This window comes from Moschus berezovskii, chromosome 6, assembly GCF_049115385.1.
Source record: "Moschus berezovskii isolate FMDL1 chromosome 6, NW_MosBer_1.0, whole genome shotgun sequence".
Lineage (NCBI taxonomy): Eukaryota > Metazoa > Chordata > Mammalia > Artiodactyla > Moschidae > Moschus > Moschus berezovskii.
The window spans coordinates 110,787,486-110,812,055 of record NC_142465.1 but is presented as its reverse complement, the minus strand read 5'-3'; the positions used below and the strand labels follow the sequence as shown (position 1 = coordinate 110,812,055).

Here is a 24,570-nt window from a genome sequence, read left to right as displayed (position 1 = left end):
GGCCATGTCCTCAATCTCCCTGCAGTGCTCAGGGTAGGGCCTTTCCCATGGATGGTCATCCCTGCAGCTGGCTGAGACAAGTACAACCCTATCGCTCCCACCTTCCAGAACAACTTTCTGTCCTGAACCCTCATCCCCTCCAGGTATCACCCCATCTCTTTATTCCTCCTTCTAGAAAAATTCGTCAAAGAGTTTTCTATACTCACTCTCTATAGATCTTTCCATTCTGTCATCTTCTAAACTTCCTTTTAGGGAAATTTCAAACATGTACTTTGCCAGTCTTCTACCCCCGACGTTTTTGCTGTGTGCTTAGTCGTTCAGTCGTGTCCAACTCTTTTCGACTCCATGGACTGTAGCCCATCAGGCTCTTCTGCCCACAGGATTTCCCAGGCAAGAATACTGGAGTGGGTTGCCATTTCCTTCTCCAGGGGATCTTCCCGACCCAGGGATCAAACCTGCATCTCTTGAGTCTCCTGCATTGGCAGTCAGGTTCTTTACCACTGTGTCACCTAGGAAGCCCTAACATTGTGTTCAAATGTCCCTGATTGCCTTAAAAATGTTGTTTTACAACTTCCTTGGCAGTCCAGTGGTTAAAACTCCCTGCCTCCAGTGCAAGGGGTGTGGGTTTGATCCCTGGTCAGGAAACTCCCAAGTGCCTCGTGGTACAGCTAAAAACATTTTTAAAAAAGTCTTTTTACAGTTGCTTCATCAGGGCTTTCCTTGTAGTTCAACTGGTAAAGAATCCACCTGCAATGCGAGAGACCTGGGTTCGATCCCTGGGTTGGGAAGATCGTCTGGAGAAGGGAAACGCTACCCACTCCAGTATTCTGGCCTGGAGAATTCCATGGACTGTATAGTACATGGGGCCGCAAAGAGTCAGACAAGACTGAGCAACTTTCACTTTACTTTCATTTGAATCAGGACCTAGTTAAGGCCAAGTCTTCACACCGGGTCAATTTGTCTAAGTCTCTTCTCCCTTCACACCAATCAAGCCTCTGCCCTACCCCTTGCTCTACCCAAGTTGGGCTTTTGGGGTCACCAATGACCTCCACACTGCTCAGTGGGCTGCCCTCCCTGCTCGCCCTGTCACGGGGGTGACTCTGCTCCCATCCTCCGCCCTGAGACCCCCCTCTGCTGGGATACCGCGTGGGTCTCCAGCTCTTGGGTTCCTTCTTGGCTGCTCCTTCTCCGCTCCCCTCCCCACCTCTTGATACCCATGTGCTCCAAGGCTCCATACTGACCCTCTTTGGTTTTCTTTTCTTACTCCTTACTAGTGTCACCCTCCCCAGATTTTATGTCTAGTCCGTCCAAAGGCCATCTCCACCTGCACGTCTAACAGGCATCTCCAACTTAGTGTGGCTAAAACTCAACCCCTACAGACATCCTCATTTCATCCTTCCAATAACTTTGGCCCTAATCCTTGGACTCATCCTCACCTCCTCTTTCTCTCACACCCACGTTAATCCCTCAGGAAGCCCTGTGGGTTTGCCTGCTTATCGCCACTGCCACGACCCCTGGTCCAAACTACTTCCATCTCTTAACTGGACCTTGCAACAACATCCCACCTTCTCTCCCTGCCACCAGCTTTCTTCCTCCTCAGTCTATCTTCAACCCAAGCTCAACCCAACAGCTAAGGTCCCTTTGAAGCATTCTCTGCTCAAAACCATCCACCTGCTCCCAGTTTTTCTCAAAGTAAAAGCCGGACTCTTCTCAACAGGTTCCAAGGCTCCATCAGTGTTTCTCATCAAGCAACGCTGGCATTGTGGGCAGGGAAACTCTTCCTGGTGGGGACGGTCCTGAGCAGTAGAGGATGTTAGCCATAGCCCTTGCTCATTAAATGATAGCAAAGGATCCCCTCCCACCCCTGCCAGCCACTGTGACAACTAAAATGTCCCCACACACTTCCAAACACTGCCTGGTGGGTCTGAAAATCCCAGGCGAGACTCTCTTACAAGGTTTGCTGCAGCCCTGCACGCCCCCCACCCCCGCAACTGCCACCCCTCCAAGGTCACCTACTCCCCTCAGACCACTCTCCTTGTGCTCCATCAGCCCCTCACCTCCCTCGCTCCCTTGCCACTGTGGACCCTGCCAGGAGCCCTCCTCCCCCAGACCACACAGAACCCCTTCTCCAAGACACACTCAGGCACTATCTTAGCTCCCAGCCTTCCCAGGGCACCCGTTCTGAAATTGCAAACCTCTTTATTCCCAGGCCTCCTTGCTCTCTTTCTCCTCAGAGCACTTATCCCATCAAAGTTTTAATTCTTAACCTTGTTTATTTATTTTTTTTGTCTCTAAGCTTCATGAAGTGATGTGGGGTATTTTGCTCACTGCTACATCCGAGTACCTGGCACACAGCAGACAATCGATAAATATTTGTTAAGTGAAAGAAAGAATGCAGATGCCATAGATATTTACTTACAGAGAGAAGAAAATAAGCACTTTTAAGCCACAGGAATTAAAAGGACTCAGCAAGGACGGGAATGTGTTCAGCGTGGAGTGGCAAGTAGGGGAAGAGATGATGAAAAGCTCAGTTTATTTCTCAGATCAGTTCTGGAAGACTTCCTGGAGAAGGTGGGCTGTAGAACTCACTCTCAGCTCATTTCGAACCAGATTATAACATCCCGGCGGCTTCCCCAATACTGTTGAGTACAGACAGCACAGTGAGCCCAGCTGGAAGAGCAGTGGATTGTTTTCAGGTAGGGAAGCCCACTCCCTGAATCTATTTCTACCACAATTTACCAGTGTCTGTAGGAAGCTCCACCAGCAGGTTCCCCCGCTGGAGGGCCAAGTTCAAACAGAGCCCCGGGATAATGCCTGCCTACCTGCGCACAACCCATCCCCACCCTCAGAAAAGCCCACCCAAATGATTACACAGAGGCAGGCTGCCCAGAGCTTGCCTTCCGCATGCTCAGTGAACGAAAAGAAAGGACCTAGATTCACAGTCACACAATGGAATACTTTATAGCTATTGAAAAGAATGAGACAGCTCTTTTTATACTGAATATGGAAGCATCACCCAGATAGATTATTAGGGGGGAAGAATGCAAGATGCAGAAGTGTATAGTATACTACCATTTGTACAAAATGAAATATATACATATCTAAACAAACATATATACATATAAATGTATGAGTGCTCAGTTGTGTCCGACTCTTTGTAGGCCCCATGGACTAGAGCCCCGCCAGGCTCCTCTGCCCATGGAATTTTCCAGGCAAGGATACTGGAGTGGGTTGCCATTTCCTCCTCCAGGGGATCTTCCCAACCCAGGGATCAAATCCACATCTTCTGTGTCTCCTGCATTGGAAGCTGGATTCTTTACCACTAACGCCATCTGGGAAGCCTATATATAAATATATACACACACATATAGACTATCCCTGGAAGGATACACAAGAAATTGCTAACAGCAGCTGCTGGGAACAGGGGCTGGGGGTGAGTGGGTGAAAAATAGAGGTGAGGAAACACTTGTCACTGTAAATTCTTGCATCTTTCAAATTTTGTACTATGTCGAAGTTTTGATACTACCTATTTGAAAAGAGTAAATTCAACTTTAAAAAGAACACAACCAGACTGACAAAATGAAATCCAAACATGTGAAAAGCTCAGCACGTAGGGTTTTAAAATGAAAGCCACCTGCAGAAGGACAGGGGGCCATAGTAGAAGGACAGACTGCTTCCAGCAGACCAGAGAATGAGCTTCTCTAACAGTGACTTCTCCATCTACGGCCCAGGGCTGAGAAAGCCAGTGAGTTCCTAGGTGCCATGCAGAGCCAGGCAGCAACCAGAACCTGCATGGTTAGGGCAGGGCTGAGGGAAGGACTCTACTTCCCCAGATGGCTGGACAACATCTGACTCCTGAGCCACAGGGTTCATTGCTCCAATGTTCTAGGAGCTGGAAGCCAGACTGAGGGGACCAAGCCGCCCACAGACCCACCTGGAACAGAAGTCACAGGCCTCGGTGCACTCGTCTAAAAGCAGAGGCAGCTGGAGGGAGTGGTCAGGAAGGCCGAGGAGAACTGACTCCCTTCAAATACTTGAGGGGCTGTCAGAGAATGAGGAGACCTGTTCTGAGCCCTCTGGAAGACTCCACCTTCCAAAAACACTTTTCGGCCCACTTCTTGCCAGAGGGGGCCCCAGATAACAGCTGTCCTTGACGCCCCACTGGGCCAGGAGCCCAGGATGCTGGATGCTTTATTGGTATCGACTCTAAATTATCAAGGTGGTCCTGGGGGTTTTCACTGTTCCTACTCCCATTTTAGAGACAAGAAAACCAAGGCTGTCACTGCTGAGGATCACAGCAATACATGATGGTGTCAGGGCTCAAACCAGAGGCCACACTCTGAACTACTACAGTCATCACAGGTTGGGCCAGAACTCGAAGGCCATGTGATTCTGTTGCTGTTCAGTCGCTCAGTTGTGTCCAACTCTTCCCAACCCCAAGGACTGCAGCACCCCAGGCTCCCCTGTCCTTCACTATCTCTCAGAGTTTGCTGGAAGTCATGTACATTGAGTCAGTGATGCCATCCAACCATCTCACCCTCTGGCGCCCCCTTCTCCTCCTGCCCTCCATCTTTCCCAGCATCAGGGTCTTTTCCAATGAGTCGGCTCTTCATATCAGGTGGCCAAAATATTGGAGCTTCAGCTTAAGCATCAGTTCTTCCAATGAATACTCAGGGTTGATTTCCTTTAGGGTTGATCTAGCTATGGGAAGCTAAGGCAGGTCTGGGATCCTCTGCCAAGGTGACTCGGGTACAAGGAAGGCTAGTGAGGTGGATGCTGAGTAGAACTGGACCTCCTTGACACCTCCCTGATCCCGGATCCTCTTCGCTGCCCCTGAGGTTTCTCCCAGAAAGGCAATGGCCCTTTCCACAGTCCCGGCTGAGATATCCAGCTTGGATCGTCCGCACCCTAGGGCAGCGCCACTTCCCCTCCGAGAACCCCAGCCTCCAGCCCCCCAGGGGAGGGCAGCGGGTCGGGTCTGGGGAGGGACCGCTGCCCGGAACCCCTCCCCCGGCCGGACCCCGGGAGGCGGGCGACCGGGATACTCCCAGACACCGTGGGCGGGCGACGCGCCAGGCTGGGGGGGCGCTGCGGGGGAGCAGCCGACCCGCGAGATGCGTCCTCCCCAGCCTGCGGGGCCGGGCGCGCAGGTGGGGGCAGCGGCCACGCTCCCCGGGCGCGTGACTCAGCAGCCGCCTCGCCAGGCGGGGCGCGGGGCACACAGCTTCCCGACGCGGGGGGGTAGGAGGGGGCCGCCCCGTTGCCCCCGCGGGAAGCGCCGAGGGGCGCGTGGGCCGGGACGTTCCGCCGCGGCCGCTCGCCAAGCCGCCCGCGCAGCCCCGAGCTCAGCCCGGCCCGGCGCGCCGCCCGCGGAAGGGCTTCCCCAAGCTCCTAGCGCTCCCCTCCGGCTGCTCCGGGGTTTACGCTCCAGTGTCCGAGGGGCGGGGGCCTGCAAATCCTGAGAATCTGGAGCGGGAAGACCCCGCGGAATGCACCCCGCCCTCCCCGACCTGCGGGCCCTGGCCGCCCTGCACGGGGCCCCAGGGTTTGTCTCCTTGGTTTCTCGCAAAAAAAAAAAAAAAAAAAACCCAGCGGATTCAGAGCTCCCTTCTTGAGGCTCTTAGCATTTGGGAGTCAGTTTTCTCATCCAAGGTAAGTTGGTCCTGTTGCAGCTACCTCTGAACGACTCAGCTTTGCCCCAGCCTCAGTGACCCGTAAGCAGAGAGGGGCCCAGAGGTGGGCAAAGACTCATTGTCTCCACTGGGCAGAGGGGACACCAAGGCCCACTGAAGAGGGGGGGTGGATTTGCAGCAGTTCACACTTGGGGTCAGTGAGGGTGGGCACAGCGATCAGGACCCCGGAGTCCTGGCTTCTGGGTTCAGTCGAGCTGCTCCAAGAAACTGTCCTCTACCCACCCCTGCGCTGCTGCCTCAGGGTGCCTTCACTTGCCTCTGGAATTCCCTTTGGCCCTCCCTCACGGGTCCTTAGGAGCTGAGTAGCTCCAAGAATATCCAGGATGCCCAGGAAGGCGGTTTGGAAGAATCCAGGCATCTCTGTTCCTAAAGACCAGTCTGTGCACCGGAAACGTTAGACACAGCCAGGAGATTCCCAATCGCTCTGCTGAGTTTTTGTTGCTGTTTTAAATAATCATTGTGTTGAAGTGATGTGTTGAATGAAAATCGTGGTAGATTGGAATCATTTATCACGGAGGAAATTGTGGAATTCCCTTGCCTCTCCGCTGGGATGGGGAGTGCATTCCTGATTGGAGACAGGGAGGCAGCTGGTTTGACCTGCTGCATCCAAACTTGGAGAGGTCACGGGTGCCGGGCCCTGGCCACAGCGGGGCCAGTTCAGAGCAGATCACTGCAGCTTGGCCAGCATCTTGCTGCTGCCAGCGCCTGAGCGTCCAAACACAGCACCTCTGCAGAGTCCCAAATACCTCGCCCCTGTACCACCCACCTCCTTCTTCCCGGAGCTCACAGCCTCCAGAGGCCGAATCTCCTCCACGCTCCAGGCAAAGTGAGGGGGAGAAAGTGGAGGCGCTGTCGACTCGCCCCATTGCGGGACCAGGAGGAGCTGGCTGGGCAGCAGAGAGAGGCAAGCACACAGAGAAAGTAGTTAGCCAGAGTCGGGACCGCGTGCACAATCCGGGCGCTGGGAAGGCAGCGAGGAGGCCTGTGCTGTGGGCTGGGGTCATCACCCCCTCCTGCAGCCCACAGGAATCTCCAGCTTCCTCCAGAGTCAGGAACCGGCCCACCCTCGCACAGACGCACCTTCTCCGTCCCCCAAACGCAGCCACGCCAGACTCATGCCCAGTCTCCCGTCAGCGTCCTAGTGGCTCCCTGACCAGAGCTCACACCACCGCCCGGTGGAGATCAACGGGAGAGGCCTGGAGCCTGGCTGCTGCTTCCCATGGCTGCTCCCGGGCCTGGCGGTGACCCCAGAATCCACCCCTTTCTCCTTTGTCTGTTTTCTACCTGGTGACACGGCAGCAAGTCAGGTTTCCTTTCCCTCCCATCCTCTGAGGCCTGTTTTCCATTTCTAGCTGAGCCTGCTGATGGGCTGTGTGTGAGGGTGTGCATGTGCAAAGAGAGAGAGAATGTGTGTGTGTGTGTGTGTCTGTTGGCACACTCCAAGGCTTTCTTATGCTTCATTCTTCCTAAAGCTTCCCAGGCTGAGGACTGGACTGCTCAAAGGCTTGGGTCAAAGGAAGAAGGGCCTCTCCATCCTCATGGGTAGAACTGGGGTGGGATCTACGCTCCCCAGTTGGCCTTCAGACCTGAGCCTCTGATCCAGCGTTTCCCAGGTGCTCAGCTACGGGAACTGTGCCCATGAGTGTGGGCACCGCCCACCCCCTCGTGGACCTCCCTCCAGCTGAGACTTTCTTCAGCCCTGACGCCGTACCCCCTCCCTCCACTCAAGGATGGATGAGGCTGCCTGTGCCCTCCGCACTGAGAGCTTCTTCCTTCTCCTGTTGTTCATCACACACTGCTAGGTATTGAGTTCGCCTCCGTCCCCAACTCTTCTCAAGCTCATGTAACATCCACCTACTGCCTGCCAACATCTCCCCCCACCATAACAGACCCCATTAGAGTCATGTGAGATTTTTGCCATCTAACATATTATTTTAAGGGCCTGGAAGGGATCAAAATTGCTTAACCAAGCACCAGGATGCTCCTTAGATTCCTGCCTTGTGACTTTTACACATGGGGCTCATTGGGGAAGTATTCCTTCTCCAGCACAGATAATTTCAAGCCGAGCCAGTGTGGGAGTGAGTGCCCTGGGTCCCTCCCCTTTGCTTCCCAGGCAGTGCTAATTCCTTGCAAAATACAGTGGACATGAAGACCACTTAGGCTTCATCAGCCTCCCCCGTGAGCCCTTCAACACCTTCTGAGCCTCCTGCCCCAGCAGTTAGACATCCTCTTCCCTTGTCAAGCTCATCCTCAGACACTGCTCAGATAAACTCCCATGCTTTTAGAGCCAAACGTGTTGTTTTTCTCCTGTCCTAGGAGAATTTGCATTTTAACAAGGGGGATAACCTTGAAGTCCCCAAAGGAGTCTCTAATTGTGGAATTGCCGGCCTAGGCAAGATGTTCTGGAAGGCAGAGAGACCTCCCTGGGTGCCTGAAACCCCTGTAACTGGAGGTAAGTTTGGCCCTGCGCCCCACGGGGCAGCCCTGACTGCTTCTCTCGGCCCCTGACTTCATACTGACAAGGGCGCTGGATGAAGAGTGTGGAGAAGCTGAGCTGTAAACCTAGTTCGGCCTCTAATCAGCTTGGAAGCACCAGCCCCTTCTCTCTCAGGCCATAGTTTTCTCACTTGCCAAATGAGAAGTTTGGTGCAAATGACCTTCCAGAAAGCTCTGACATTCGCCTGACATTTGGAGGGTCTGGGGGACCTGGGTAAAACTCCCAAGGCCGTCCAACCCCTGGGGCTGTAGACACCTTCCTGGTGGAGGCACGGGTGGGGTGTTTCTCTGGGCAAGACTGCCACTGGCCTGCAGGCCTCCTGTCCACAGCAGCCCGCCCCCTGCTGGGGAGGGAAGGTAGTGCTCAGCACAGCCCCCGCCTGGCAGTTACATAACCCTCCCAATGGGATGCTCTAAACAGCAACAGCACAGCAGCCTTTGCCCTGGCCCACCCGGTGCCCCCAGACACACACACACACACGCACACACACACACACACACCCAGGTCTTTGCCTGTGATGGCCTCACAGCCACAACCACCTTTCCATCTTTTTTTTTCCATTTGTTTTCTTGCTGCTTTTGTTCAGTTGCTAAGCCGTATCTGACTCTTTGTGACCCCATGGACTGCAGCACGCCAGTCTTCCCTTGTTTTTTTTCTAGAATATATTTATTCTAATAGAGTCCTTACAAGATGAAACTCCTTTACCCTCTAGGCTTGACCAGAATGAAGCAGAATCCTCTCCCAGCCACCCTGACCGCCCAGCTTCCACCAAAATGCCACGTCAGGTCAGGCCTCCCACTTTTCTCACCCCCTCCCTGCTCTGTCTCCCTTTCTGACTGCAGAGTCCTGCGAAGAGTGGGTCTGCCTTCTCCCTTCCATTCCCAGAATGGGAGAATTTGGAAAAATGGATTTAGCTTTAATTCCAGTGAACGGGAGGCATTCTCCTGGTTCAGATTCCATCCCCCACCCTCCCCTGTTGTCCTTGACAAGGTCACATATGAGATGACACTGTGGTTTCCCCATTTAGAAGACGGATGAGGTCATTGCTACCACTGTGGGGTGTTGGGTGGCGACTCAGGTCCCCTCAGTGTCCATAAGAAAAGTGAAAACAATCTGAAAATGCAGCTGAAGAAATTCAGGTTGGGCTTAAGGAAGCAATTCCCAGCTATCCAGTTGTGAGACCTCATCATAGGTCACTAAGGGATGACGGGTTTGTCCTGCCCAGCTGCATTTCAAGGCAGGGTCCCATTCACGTATCTAGTGCACACTGTCCAGAGGATGAGTGGTGAAGAAAGGTCACGTGTAGAAATGTGGCCTGGAAGACTTCCTGAAGGATTCCTGAACCTGGATTCTCCTCAATAGCTATGGTCTCACTCTGGATGAAACTTGGGCCCTGGTTTCTTTATCTGTAGAAATATTACAGCGTTTTAAGCACTTACTATGTGCCCAGAACAGCTTAAAATATATATAATCTAATTAAAAATTGTTTACAACCCCTTTAAAGTAGATATTATTCCTTATTTCATAAATGAAAAAAAAAAAAAGGCTCAAAGATGGTATAAGGGAACTCTACTCAATGCTCTGTGGTGACCTAAATGGGAGGGAAACCCAGAAAAGAGGGGATATATGTCCACATATAGCTGATTCACTTTGCTGCACAGCAGAAACTAAACATTGTAAAACAACTATACTCCAATAACAGCTGAAGAAATGAATGTAAGGCATTCCAGCTGGTAGGTGGTAGAGCAGGATTCATACCCAGGTACGCGTGCCTGCAGAGCCTAGGTTCTGAACCACCTGGATCTTGAAAACTCCCAGGTGGCTCAGCAGTAAAGAATCCACCTGCCAATTCAGGAGACACAGGTTCGATCCCTGGGTCAGGGAGATCCCCTGGAGGAGGAAATGGCAACCCACTGCAGTATTCTTGCCTGGAGAATCCCCTGGACAGGGGAGCCTAGCAGGCTACAGTCCATGGGGTCACAAAGAGACATGACTGAGCAACTGAGCAACAGCAACATGGTTTCCTTAAGTTCCTTTCGGCTTGAACAACCTAGTTTCTCCCTCCCGCTACTCCTCCTCCTACTTGTGTGTCAATGCCCTTGCTGCCTGACGTGGACAGGACCCTCCACTCCTGTGTGAACACGAGAAGCCCTTTGCAACTTGTGTGGGAACCCACACTTCACACTTCTCACGAAGCAGAGGAGGAAGGCGCTGCAGCGGCCCCAGCCTCAGAGGTCCCACCACGTGGCCTTGCGTTTGGGGGGTCTGCCAGGTGCAAGGAGCATGTCCCCAGGACCTGCTCCTAAGAAACCCCTTGCTAAGCTGCTGCCACCCTGGGTCCTCCGAGAGTTCTTGCAGGCCCCAGTGGAAAATGTTTAGGGTCTCCAACAGGGCCATCTGTGTCTAAAATTCCTTATGTAGGGTTTAAGTCCAAGATCCAGGCCTCTTTCCAGACCGCGGTCCAGCTGGTTGTCTGGCTCTCCCCAAATTTTCCGTGTTACCCTCCCCCCAGACCTGACGCATCTGCCTTTTTTCACAAGTGACCTCTGAAACTCGGGCCACATAGATATTTGCTGAATCAGCAGGACCGACTGCTGCTCCTCTCCCTGGATTTCGGGCCAAGAAGAAGGTGTGCCAGGATGGCCTTGCAAGGGCCTCTGGAGTTGGCCGCGTGGTTCCGAGAAGGGCTGGGGAAGGAAGGAGGTGGCAGTGGAGGAGGCACGCAGGTGGCTTTTCTCTGGGGCCCTGTTGTTTTGGGCTGAGAGTGAGTGAGGAAGGAGCAGTGGCCCTGGCCTTCAGAGAGGCAGGGGACGGCAGAGCGTCACGAGTGTCTGCCCGTGCCAGCTTCTGGGTGAGCAGAAGACGCCCCAGCCCTCCTCTCAGCGAGCATTCACTCAGTCCCCTTTTCTGGCTGGCCAGCCTGGTGTCGTCCCCTCCTTATTGAGATGGGCAAGAGAAGGACAGGGAGGCTGGGGAACACGAGTGTAGTGTGACTTCCTCAGCTAGCAGGGGTTTTGGCCACCGGGAAGAGAGGACCAGTGCTGAGCTCTTCCTATGCTGATGGGTTTAGCCTTGCGGGGCGGGGGGTAGGGGAGGGGCTGTAGGTCAGAGTGGGGAATGCTAAGTGTGTGCATCACAGTCGTTTCCTTGGATCGACTCCTCCCAGCTCTGTCCGCCTCCAGCTGTCCCTGCCTCTCACTATTCCTCACGTAAACCCTGGGCGCCAACCCCAGAAACCTTCTCTCTGGGCTCTAGATATGCTGTGTATGCTCTCCTTTTTTACCCCATTCTGTCCTGATAGAGGCAGGCTCTGGGCACCTGCAGTCCGCTTAACACTTACCAAGACGTTTCCGTGTCTCGAGTGCATCGAGCATGGACTATCTGTGTCTTTTCTGTCTCTTCGCAGCAGAGAGTGCAGGATTTTGAACAGATACAATACAGTTGACTGACAGACCTTCACACGCACTTAAGAGCTCCCATGAGGGGCTTGTCTTGGAGATCTGCCACCTCCAGGCAGACAGCCCTGATTCAGTAGGAGCACAGAAGCCTGCTTCAATCAGGGTCTCAGACAACAGGCTAAAAGTCCTTCCAGTGGTCTTCCTGCCATCCCCCGACTCTGGGGAGCACAAGACCACAGTACTCAGAAGATGGCCCAAGGTTCAGTTTATGCTTAGGATGGGGGCAGAGAGGAGGAGGCTTCTCTGCACAGCTTATGTGGAAGTGAAGGATGGAAGGAAGAAAATATGGGGAGGGGGTGTGTTTGAGGGGAGGGGTGAAAGGGGGAAGAGAGAAGATATAAAAAAGACAAAGGAGGAAGAGGAGAGCACAGGAGCTCCCCAAGACATTCGGAGTTCACGGCCCCATGGAGATGGGGAGCTCCGGGGTAGGAGCTGAATTTGAATTATAATGAGAGAATCTTATCCTGCCTCCAGTAATCCTCTGCCCATGGACGTGGGGACTTGGGCAAGCGTTGGGATCCACTGGCTCTAAACACACGGCTGGGTGGACAGATGGACACTTGCTCAAGCAGAGAAGCTGTGGCCACGCTGAAGCCTGGAGCTTCAGGCTGGGTCATATGCCTCCATGGCGAGGAGGGGACTTTGCTGGGTCAGGCTGAAGCTCTGGCTCCAGCCAGGAAAGGGATAATCAATTCTGTAGAGGCTGTGAGCCTTGATTGAAAAAATAAAGAGGAGGAAGCTAGATTGCTGCTTTCATTAAGAGGCAAAAGCAGTGGGGGCTGGAGCTTAGCAAGAGCCAGGAAGCAGCAGAGAAAGAATGTTAACCCCTTGGGTGTCATTCTTCCTGATGCCTTTACACTCACCCGTTCCCACATCGTTGCTTCCTTGACCTGACCTCCAAGGCCACCAGCTTCATAGCTCCCTTAGCTGGAGGAGGGAGAGGCTGGGCGACATATTAATGGAGATCTGATGACAATTAAAGATCTATTATTTCCCAGCCCCAGGGTCCCTAGGGCTCCCGCCTCTCCTGGATTCGGGGAAGAAGATGAGTTCTGGGGATAAGAGATAAGCTGTGTGGTGAGATCACAAGTCTCAGTGCCTGGTAACCCTCACCCCCGCCTCAGCAACCTCACCAGGGCCGCATTCTCACCCTACTGAGGCCAGAAAAGGGGAAGGAAGAAACGAAAAAGGATTTCAGCAAAATTATGATGGAGAGACCCCTCTGCCGGCTCTTCCTCCTACGTCAGCATGCCCAGTAGGGAACTGATTCAGCAGGGAGATTCCCAGGAGAGGCCCCGGGAAAAGGGCTGCCGGCTCGGCTCTCTCTCCCCTGTCTCATCTGGCCCATGGAGTGCTGCCCATGTCTAACCCAACAGCACCGAGAGCTTGGGTAGAAAAGGACAGACATGCAAAACGGGAGTCGTGAGTGGAGAGCAGGAAGGGGCCAAACGTGTAGTCAGCAAAGACGAGTCCTTCCTGAGGTTCTGCAGGGGAAACTTCAGCTGAAGTCAAGCAGAAATGTGTGGAGACACAAAAGGCATTTAGCCTGCCTGGATGCCCAAGATTTCCCGTCCAAGTGGGGAGGGAGCTGAGGGAGGAGGTGAGGCATTTGTTTCTGAGCTCTCTAAGTCTCTGGGTGTCTAGGCTTGAGGAGCATTGGGGGGGAGGGGAGCTGGCAAATCTGAAGAAAGGAAGGGGTTGCTGGCAGTGTTAACCTCTTGGTACCTGGCACAACTTCCTGAAAGATTTCCAACAACTTCCACTCTCTTCCACCGTTTTAATTAATTATTTTTGTCCTGCTCCCTTGGGAAGGAAAAGCAGGACAAGGGAGAGGGGAAGATGAGGACATGATGGTTTCTGTCCAGTTGTGACATGTGAGGCTGGATAGGAATCCAGATGATACCTAAAACCCCTGGGTTCCCAGCAAGAACCCCTGGGCAGGAGAGTTTGGGCTCTTTAAGCTGCTTTAGGGGCCACAGCAAAGTCCTTATTCAGGAGAAATGCGCTTTCCTCCACCCTTCTTGCCCACACAGTCCCCAAAGGGATGCAAAAAAAGTGGGAATGTGGTAGAAAAGGAGGAGGACACCGAGGAGCGTGAGGAGAGGAACCACGATTTCCTGGAAGCTGTGGCTGCCCTAGGAAATGGAATGGAATAATCCCCCCCACATTTGGGGCGGGGGGAAACACATGGTATTTTGGCTTTTTTTTGTTTTCGATTTTTTTTTTTTCACCTTTTGCTGAGCCATGGCAGTGAGGGAAAACTGACTTTCTGCTTTTTCTGCCAAATAAGGAAAGAAAACCGTGACACTGAAGGGAGAGCAATGGACCATTGAGGGAGCTTGGAAAGAAAGCTGCATCTTCTTGGGGTTTGAATCAAATGCTGTGGAGTCATCCTGGATCTTCCCCTCTTAAGAGCCCAAGATTTTGGTCACATCTACCCTGTGTCCTGACCCAACTTGTCTAACTGTGCAGTAGATATGAGGAGAAAATGAGCCTACGTCAAATCTTCACAAGTATCTGTAGATTAAAGCATGCCAAGGCTGCTGAAGATGACTCTTGGTTCTCCTCCTTTCCCACCCCCAACTTCCTTAGCATCCCCATTGTCAGGGTCAGGTGCTGACTAGCTTCTGATTTCCCGTGAGCTGTTCTTCCATCACCTGTCTCCTCAGAGAAAGGAAGCTGACATGGTCACAGCCTTCCCAGCACAGAGGAGAGAATATTCCAGTTTTCTTCTCTTCTTCCCATACCCCTAGTTTATGGACGTTGGATGTAAAGAAAAAAAGCTTGAAGTCCTAGAGTTTCTTATTAGGGGCTAATAAGCATATTTCTCTCTGGACCTAACATGAGATTCCACTTATCACCAAATAACCAAGGGGAAACAAGATTTGCAGTCACCAGCCATAACAGGAATTACATCCAAATGCCAACTCCATTTGCCAACTGTCTCATCATTATTCCCTTTCCACGATTGCTAACACCCTGCATAGAAATCCTCCTTGAGTCAGAGGGTAGAGCTGTAACCAGACAGACCTGACACTATAAAGGGATTCTCCGTAGGCTTTGTGGGTTGTTACCTGGCACCCCTCTAGATTTGTGGGGATTCAGAAGAAAGGGGCTCACTCAGGTCAGAGCAGAGTAAGCTTCCCCAAACAAGCCACTCCTGGCTTTGACTCCCACTGTATCGGTTAAAGAGCTAGCTTGTTCCCCTGGGAGATGCTTTCTCCCACCCTCCTCTTCCTCTGTATCCAGCCCCCCTTGCTTCTCACATCATCTTGCCTCTCAGCCTTATGTTCTGCCTCCCAAATCCCCTCAGACCTCAGTTCTACTCTTCCTGGACCCTGCCCTTTTTAAAGCTCTTAACATGTCTTTTTTTCATATCTCCCTCTCCATTCATATAATTTTACTACCCAAACTCCCATCCAGATTTTCCCTAACTTAAAAAGATTCTTCAACTGTTCTCTTTTCTTCAGTTTAATCTTCCCCCCAACTTCGTCCTCAGTCTTGTCCCCTTTGAAATCTGCCAGTTTTCAATAACCCTAATCACTTAACCCCATGTCTTTCCTCCTCTGACCCCTTTTGCTCCAACATCCCCCAGACCCCCTCAAACACTGGTGTCGTTCCCTCCTTCCCCCCAAATCTCCTTGACATACTAAGCATCTTCTCACCCCTCCACTTCACACTGCCCTAGTCCTCCAGACTTGGGTGCACCCGATTACCCCTTCGTCCGCCACTCACGCCCGTTAGCTTCCCTCCCTCCCACAACGGTTCCCGTGTCTTTTCCCCCACTCACTCGGGTCTCCTGCTCAGGACGCCCTTGCCGAGGGCGGCGGGGGATTTGTGCTGAAGGAGGGTTCCAGCAGCAGCGCAGCAACTCGGGGGACGCTCCTTCTCCTTGTCGGCTACGGCCCCGGGCGCCACCGGGTGCTGGTGGGGCGACTGGGGCGCGTGAGCCCTGCCGCTGGGGCCCGGCTGGGGCTGAGCCAGGAGCTGTCCGTGGTGCTGAAGCGGGGGCTGCTCGGGCGCGGGCTGTGGCGCGACGGGCGGCAGCTGTCCGTGGTCCTGGAGCGGCTCCTGGGCCCCGGCGGTGGCCGGCGACGGGGGCACGAGCCCGGGCGGAGGCTGAGCTTGCAGCAGCTGCTGGTGCTCCCACAGGCTGCGGTTCTCGGCGCTCAGCTCGTCCAGTCGCCGCTCCAGCTCGTCGATGCGTTGGCGCTGGGTGTGGATGAGGCTTTGCTGGTTCTGCACGATGGCCGTGAGCTCCTTGAGGTAGAGCACGGCGCGCACCGGGTTCTCCAGCAGGCTCTCCATGCCGCCCGCCGCCGCCTGCGCCCTGCCTGCGCCTAGGCGGGCGGCGGGGAGCGCGAGGGCGCGCACGAGCCCAGCAGCCCCGGCGGTCCGCTCGCCTCCCTCCCGCCGCCGGCGCCGCGTCACCGCCACACCGACATTCACACACGCACGGGGGGCGGGACCGCGGCGCCCGGGCCCACCTTCCCCCTCCCATCCTCCCCCTCCCACCCCCTCCAGGCTTCGTGAGGAGTCTCGGCTTCCTGCAGGGCTGGCAGGGGCGGAGAGAGGCGAGTGACAGAGCGGGTAGAGGTTCACGATAAACGGAGGGGGGCCGGGATGAATGACATGGATCTGGCAAGAGGGGATAGCCGGCGAGGTGGAAGTGAGGTGGGACCGGGAGGAGAACAGAAGCAGATAAGGAAAGAGGAAGCAGAAAAGGAGAGGAAAGCGAAAGGAGACAGAAATGTACGAAAAAGAGGAAGTCTGACAGGTCACGCGTTCTTTTTCCTGTGTCCAGTCATCCCAGGGGGTGAGGGTCCATCTTAAAGACCTTCCGAGCAGAGGCCACACTTGCCTCTTGCGTACTCGGCAACCTTGTATTCTGCTGGGGGAATCCCCTGGAACAGGAGGGTCATGGGACACTGAGAGACCCCAGACAACATCTGGTCCTACTTCTTCAGCCAAGGGGAAACTAACCTGGGAAGGCTGTTTGTTTATGCTTAATTTTATCTGGGAATGAGACTTCAGGACAGTTTTAGCCATTCTAATAGGAACATGAACTAAAGAAACCCAACCCTCTGTGTCATGGACTAAAGAGCTTCCAGAAGCTTCTTAAAGAGATCATTCTGTTTGAAAAACATCTGTGAAATGCATACTGCACGGAACACTGTTCTGGGTGGTGGTAAGATAAAGGTGACTAGGATGGAATCTTTGGCTTCTTGAAGCTTATGATTAAGTAGGTGAAACAGGCAATAAATATTTCATTTCAATATTCAGTGGTGGTTGTAAGTGATAAGATGGAGATGGCCCCGAGTGCTATAGGAACCCAATGGCTTGGGGATTTGAGAATGCTTCTTGGGAGAAATAACACTTGAAGTGGGAAAGATTTTCCAGAAAGGGAGAACAGCATTAGCAAAAGCTCAGAGACAGGAATCAGCATGGACTGAATCACTCAATAATTTCTACAATAAATTTACATAAAACACACACTGCGTGCTAAGTAACATGTTAGGAACTATAAAGGCTAGCCGTAGCGTAGATCACAAGTTATCATTTCTGTATTCAAGAGGATTGCAACCTAGTAGAGTAGATATGACATGCACATGAACAACTAGAATATAAATCAAAGTTTCTGTAAGAGACCTTTAAGCCAAGTGCCATAGGAGTTTGGGGGAGTGAGAAATTGTGTTTAACGATGGTGATCTGATAAGGAGGAGGTGTTATTCAAGCTGGGCCTTGAAGGATGGGAAGTGTATCATCAAATAGATGGAACAGGGGAAGGTGGAGAAGATACGTCAGGCAGCAAGAAAAGACTAAGGAATGGAAATACAGCACCTCTGTTCAATCCAGTTTGGCAGGAAATGACCCTTTCCTCTGGGCTAGGAGTGCTTTTAGCATATCTGTTGGACTGTTGCATTTTCCACATGGTTGGTCCACCAGCCTCCCTGTCTACCTGCTGCTCCCCTAGGGTGGGTATATCTGTTGATACCAGGTATCCAGTGAGCTGGGTCAGCCACGCCCATCGGGTGCCAGACTTAAATGACCTGGGGAGGATCTGTGCTCTGCAAATACATTGGTTTCTCTGCACTTGGGTTTTTATTTTGCTTTCTTCCCATTTATTTTCCTAGCAGACTCCCCTTTGTAAAGAATAAGTGAAGAAAGCTTATCCACAGCTGAGCCAACAATTGGGAGAGCAGAGCACCCAGGAGGGTGACCAGTATCTCCACTGAAGAATGGAGATTAGGGGGTGGAATGAGAGCACACAAAATGCAAACACTTTTCTTCTGAATTTTCTTTGGTTGCCTAGTTGATTCGTTCTCTAAACAAGAGTTGGGTGTTCATAGACACCAATACTATCTCTATAAGTAAAATAGTCTGCAGCATAATTATCTATGGGGCTGTCTATTAGTTCTGCTGTGTTGGAATCACTTGGAGTAGAGCCCAAATGTTTTCATCTTTTAACTTTTTACCTTCGATTTAAAAAAAAATGTATTGAGTTACAACTCACATGTAATAGTATGCACCTACTTTGTGTGTACAGTTCAATGAATTTTGACAAAAATATACACTGTGTAATCACAATTTCCATCACTGCAAAAAATGAGGTTATTACCTCATGCCCCTTTGCAGTCAATTGCTGTCAACCTCATCCCCAATCAACCACTGATCTGCTTTCTGTCAAGAGATATTAGTTTTGCCTATTCTAGAATTTCACATAAATGGTAATCACAGAGAATATATTCTTTTGTCTTTTTTTGTGCACAGCATAATTCTTTTGAGGTTCACCTATTCTGTCATAGGTATCAATATTTTGTTCCCTTTTATTTCTGAGTAGTCTTCTATGATATGGATACACTATAATTTGTCTACTCACTTATTAATGGACATTTGGTTGTTTCTTGCTTTTGATTATTTTAAATAAAGCTGTTGTGATCATTAATGGACAGTTATTTATGCAGACATATGTTTTCATATGTTTCATATTTTATGCTACATGTGTCTTATAAGAAATAAAAATCTAAAATTGGAATTGCCAAGTCATATACAAAATGTGTGTATATATATACACACACACACACAAATATTTAACATTAAGAAACTGTCAAATTGTTTTCCAAAGTGGTTGTACTATTTTTTATTCTCATCAGCAGTATGTGAGAGGTTCAGATGTTTCACATCCTTGCTATCACTTGGTATTTTTAGCCTTTTTTTTTTTTTGGTTGCACTGAGTCTTTATTGCTGTGCACAGGCTTTCTCTAGTTGCGGTGCAAAGGCTTCTCATTGCCGGGGCTTCTCTTGTCGCTTCTCTTAAAGCATAGGCTCTAAGGCACATGGGCTTCAGTAGTTGCGGCTTGTAGGCTGTAGAACCCAGGCTCATTGGTTGTGGCTTGTGGGATTTGTTGCCCTGCAGCATGTGGGATCTTCCCGGACCAGGGATTGAACCCATGTCCCTTACATTGCAAGGCAGATTCTTAACCACTGGAACACCAGGGAAGCCCCTGTGGGAAGAATTCAAGTTCTTTAGTACACATGGGGCTATTCAAACATTCTATTTCTTTGGGTATCCATTTTGGTAATTTGCCTCTCTTGTAGGCAGAATGACCTCCCAAAGATGCCTTAATCTTAATCACCAAAACCTGTGAATGTATTAACTTATATGGCAAAAGCCACATTAAATATGTGATAAAATTAAGAATCCTGAATCACAAGAGTCTTTGAAAGAGGGAGGTGAGAATGTCAGAGAGGAGATGTGACAACAGAAGCAGAGGTCATGGTGAGGCAATTGCTATGTGGTAGCCAGAGGGCCCCACTCCAGTCCTCTTGCCTGGAAAATCCCACGGACGGAGGAGCCTGGTGGGCTGCAGTCCATGGGGTTGCTAAGTGTCGGACACGACTGAGTGACTTCACTTTCACTTTTCACTTTTACGCATTGGAGAAGGCAATGGCAACCCACTCCAGTGTTCTTGCCTGGAGAATCCCAGGGACGGGGGAGCCTGGTGGGTTGCCGTCTATGGGGTTGCACAGAGTCGGACACGACTGAAGCAACTTGGCAGCAGCAGCAGCAGCCAGAGGGCACAGAGAAGGCAATGGCACCCCACTCCAGTACTCTTGCCTGGAAAACCCCATAGACAGAGGAGCCTGGTGGGCTGCAGTCCATGGGGTTGCTAAGAGTCAGACACGACTGAATGACTTCACTTTCACTTTTCACTTTCATGCATTGGAGAAGGAAATGGCAACCCACTCCAGTGTTCTTGCCTGGAGAATCCCAGGGACAGGGGAGCCTGGTGGGCTGCCGTCTACGGGGTCACACAGAGTCGGACACGACTGAAGTGACTTAGCAGCAGCAGCCAGAGGGCAAGGAATGCAAGGAATCCATATGTGTGTGTGTGCTTAGTCATATCTGACTCTTTGTGACCCCATGGACTGTAGCCCGCCAGGCTTCTCTGTCCATAGGATTTCCCAGGTAAGAATACTGGAGTGCATTGTCATTTCCTTCTGCAGGGGATCTTCCCAACCCAGGGATCAAACCCGGGCTCCCACGTTGCAAGGCAGATTCCCAACCCCTGGACCCACAAGGAAGCCCTCTTCTCTTACGATTGAATAGACTTGGCAGCGGCAGCGGCAGTGTTTCCTCTTGCTTTTCTTTTACTAGATTCTTAAGATGGAAGCTTAGGTTAATGACTTTGGACCTTTCTTCCTTTTTCATATAAGCACTTAAAGCTCTAAATTTTTGCTGTTTTTAAAGTTTTATAAAGCACTCTTTTTACTGCATCCCACAAATTTTGTTTTCATTTTCACTCAGAGCAAAATATTTTGCAGTTTCCCTGTTACTTCTAAATCTTTCCATTATTGATTTCTAATTAAATTCTTTTGTGGTCAGAGAACATATGAGTTCCATCTTTTACATTTATTGAAACTTTTGGGACTTTATATGGTCCAATCTACAGTCTGTTTTTCTTGTTAAGATTTTTTTTTTTTGATGTGGGCCATTTTTAAAAAAGTCTTTATTGAATTTGTTACAAAAATTGCTTCTGTTGTATGTTCTACTTTTTTTGGCCATAAAGCATGTGGGATCTTAGCCCCCTGACCAGGGATTGACCCACACTCCTGCATTGGAAGGCAAAGTCCCAACCACTGACCTCCGGGGAATTCCCTACAGTTAGTTTTGATGAATATTTCACATGGAAGTGCCTGATAGCCACTCCAGCTTTTTCACCGTTAATGTTTGCATGTGTGGTAGGCAGAATAATAGCTCCCGAAATGTACACACCCCACCCTGAGAACCTGTGACTATGTTACCTTACATGGCAAAAGACTTTACAGGTGCCATTAAAATTATGACCGTGAGATGGAAAGAGTGTCATGGATTATCCAGGTGTGTTCAGTCTAAGCACGTGGTTCCTTCAAGGCGGAGAACTTCCCCTGGCTGTGGGACTGTGGAGACGTGACTACAGAAGAATGGTCAGAGTAGTGTGACTTGACTAGACCTACTTTATTTGCTTTGAAGACAGAGGAAGAAAGAATTCCTTGGTGGTCCAGTGGTTAGGACTCTGGCTTCCACTGCTGGGGCCCGGGGTTCAGTCTGTGGTCAGGGAACTAAGATGCCACAAGCTGCAGGGTGTGGCCAAAAAAAGAAGATGGAAGAAGAGGCCATGAGCCCAGGAATGTGGGTGGTCTCTAGAAAAGGCACAGTAACTGATTCTACCCTAAAGCTTTCAGAAAGGAATGCAGCCATGCTGAAGCCTTGGTTTTAGCCCAGTGAGACCCATGTTGGATTTCTAACAGAACTGTAAGATAATACATTTGAATGGCTTAAGCCACTCCATTTGTGATCATTTGTATGGCAGACACAGAAAACTAATACAGCAAGTTACATTTCCTCCCATCCTTTAAATTTATCTGTGTCTTTACATTTAAAGTGTTTTTTTCTTTTTGATAACAGTTAGTGGTGAAAATACAATATCTAAAAGGAAAGTTTTACTGGGTGGGATTAAAACAGATAAACACTGCAGAATTTTAAAAATCAGTAAAACTAAAAGAGAAAGCAACAGCAACTGCTCAAACTGATTGATATTATTCCATGGGTCACTAAGTTCTCTATTCTTTTTTTTTTTTTACCCTTAATAATTTTTTCCCTCTGAGCTTTGTGAGGATGGTTTCACCTCTAGGAGTTCCACTTAGTTATTTTTTTATATCTTTCATTTCTCACCTCATTATGTTTATGTTTTTCTCTTAATTTGGGTCTCGTTTTCCTGCTTCCTCAGATATCTAGTAGTTGTTTATTTGATACTGGACTTTTAAATTTTTTTCTTTTTTTTTAACTGGAGTATAATTGCTTTACAAGTGTTGTATTAATTTCCACTGTAGAATATGTTGGACATTTTGAACGTGACTTTGTTGAGTGCAGAATTTTGTTGTTTTCCTTTGAAGAGTGTTGGACTGTGCTTTTATAAGTCACTAAATTATCTGTGGATCTACTTGATCCTTTCAAGACTAGTTTGTAAGCTTTTTTTTTAGGGCAACTGTTGGGCTAATTTATCCCTGTTGCCATGGTGTGATCATTCTGTCTTGTGATCAAATGCCATCAGGGTCTCTTCAGTGTGACTGGTCAGAACTCTAATCTCTTCCAGCCTATGTGAGCCTTGCGAATGGTTCAGCTTAACCACCCACCCTATCCCAGTCATTATTTATCGAGTCTTACAGAGTCTTACCATATTCATGTGCAGTTCAGTGTTTAGCATCAGACCCAAGAAGGGCTCTCTGTGAATTCCTGGAGCCTTTCTTCATATAACTCCTTCTCTGCCTCTGCTCTGTAAGTTCCAGCCACCTCAGCCTCCCTAAGTGTCTGTGTCCTCAGCTCAGAGACTCTCATGCTCTGCTCCCTGGTCCCCGCTCCCCGCACGCAATCTTTTTTTTTTTTTTTTTCACTCTTTGTTTAGCTGTAGTTGCCATGCTGTACATTACATTGCCAAGACTTAACTTATCTTGTAAGTGAAAGTTTGTACTTCTGTCCACAATTCCCGTCTCTGGCAACCACCTGTTTGTACCTATGAGGTATTTTGTGTAGATCATGCAGTATTTGGTGTTGTCTTTCTGATTCATTTAACTTAGCATAATGCACTCAAAATCCATTCATGTTGTCACAAATGGCAAGCTTTCATTCTTTTTTACAGGTGAGTAATATTCATATATATACATATATCTCACATCTTCTTTATTCATCTGTTCACAGGCAGTTAGGTTGTTTCCATATCTTGACTATTGTGAATAATGCTGCAATGAACATGGGGGTGCAGAGAATTTTTTTTAATTGGAATATACTTGCTTTACAATGTGCTAGTTTCTGCTGTACAACAGTGAGAAGCAGCTGTATGTATACACATATCCCCTCCCTCTGAGCCTCCCTCCCACTCTGCATTGCAATCGTGAAAGTTCCTCCCCGAGGCCACAAGCCAGGGTGATCGGGGCTCACCTAGTTTGCATTCTTTTTCTTAGGAACCATCGCCCTGTGCTGCTGCTTTTCCAGTGTCTGAAAATTGGTTTTCAAATACACGTGTATACTGGAATATAACAATTTTCTAGCCGTTGATAGAAGGAGGACAAATACAGCCATAGTTCTTGGCCTCTGGCCAGTTTTTTGTGGCCAGGAGCCAAGAAGTACATTTTTAACAAGCACCCCAGGTGATTCCGATGCACCTTAATGTGGAGATCCTGGGCTAGCAAGCAGCAAAAGGAATGCCTCTCTGGTTCCCAGGACACCTTCACCTTCGTGTTTGTTATCATTTCATCCTCCCATCCTCCCGCTGGGAAAGGCAGGCAGGGATAACCGTTCCTCTTTCAGGACACCCATGTTGAGGCCCAAGGAAGTCGTGGAAATGGTTGGGAGGAGTGAGAGAGACACCAGTGAGCACTTATGGGTAGTCATAGGGAAGAATCCAGCCATAGAAAAGGGCACTTACCTCCTTGAGCCTCAGATCTCTCTCTTTTAAAATGACATGGTAGGAATACTCCAGTATTCCTGCCTGGGAAATCCCATGGACAGGGGAGCCTGGCGGGCTACAGTCTATGGGGTCACAAAGAGTCAGACGCAACTGAGCACACACATGCACCCAATTACAGGGCTGCTTCTGGTTTCTGGACAGCCCACTCTCATTTTTTGGGAGTGGACTTTTGCTTTGCTTGATTAACTCTTTCTACTTAAAACTGCAAAAAAAAAAAAATGACAGGTAGGACACCAGGTTAAATTGCGTGTGTGTGTATGTTTCTACACATATGCAATGCATAATCAACAATGAAATGTTTCAACATTGAGATCAGTTCAGGAAGACTTCCTTTAGGAGGTGGGATTCTAGGACCTGTCTCTTAGCTATGACGTGTGTGCTGGTAAGATTAGAATTTGAGGGTAACATGATGGCAGCGGGAAGGACACTGACAAAGGCTTTGATGCCCACTGAACAGTGAAGGATTCAGTTTTTCTGGCCCAGGACATGAATTTGTGCCTTTCTTATCCCTCAACAACCTGACAAGGACAGACAGCACGGCCACCTCTGTCCACAGGGTGAGGAGCAGGGGGAATCCTCTCACTTCAGTGCAGAAGACCCACACGGGTTTCACACCTGGCTCTGACTGGACAGCCTGCCAGAGGGGCAGGTAGGGGTGGGGAGGAAACAGTGGCTGTGTCTACTCCTGCCCATAAAATTCATGGGATGCTGGACCACTAGCGAGGGCACTCAGGAGCACTTTGTTCAACCCTCTGCCTCTGGATTCCATGTAAACCAGAACTCGGGCATGCACGCGCTTCTTATGCACTGTTGTCAGAAATGGGAAGAAATCGAGCTATCGGCCTACAGGGAAGTAAAGCAAACACGGCCTCTCCCATGACCTTTTGGGTCTGTTTTCACTGGCGTTTGCCTTA

At 50.2% G+C, this 24,570-nt stretch overlaps 1 protein-coding gene across 2 annotated transcripts in view; it reads right to left on the bottom strand.

Moving 5' to 3' along the window:
* IQSEC3 (IQ motif and Sec7 domain ArfGEF 3) overlaps positions 1 to 15,956 on the bottom strand; it is an 86,154-nt gene extending 70,198 nt beyond the window's left edge. For both annotated transcript variants that reach the window (XM_055395438.2, XM_088836760.1), the window contains exon 1: positions 15,439 to 15,956. In XM_055395438.2, the coding sequence (XP_055251413.2) occupies positions 15,439 to 15,956 (518 nt within the window). The remainder of the gene's footprint in view (positions 1 to 15,438) is intronic.
* Between the last annotated feature and the right edge of the window lie 8,614 nt (positions 15,957 to 24,570).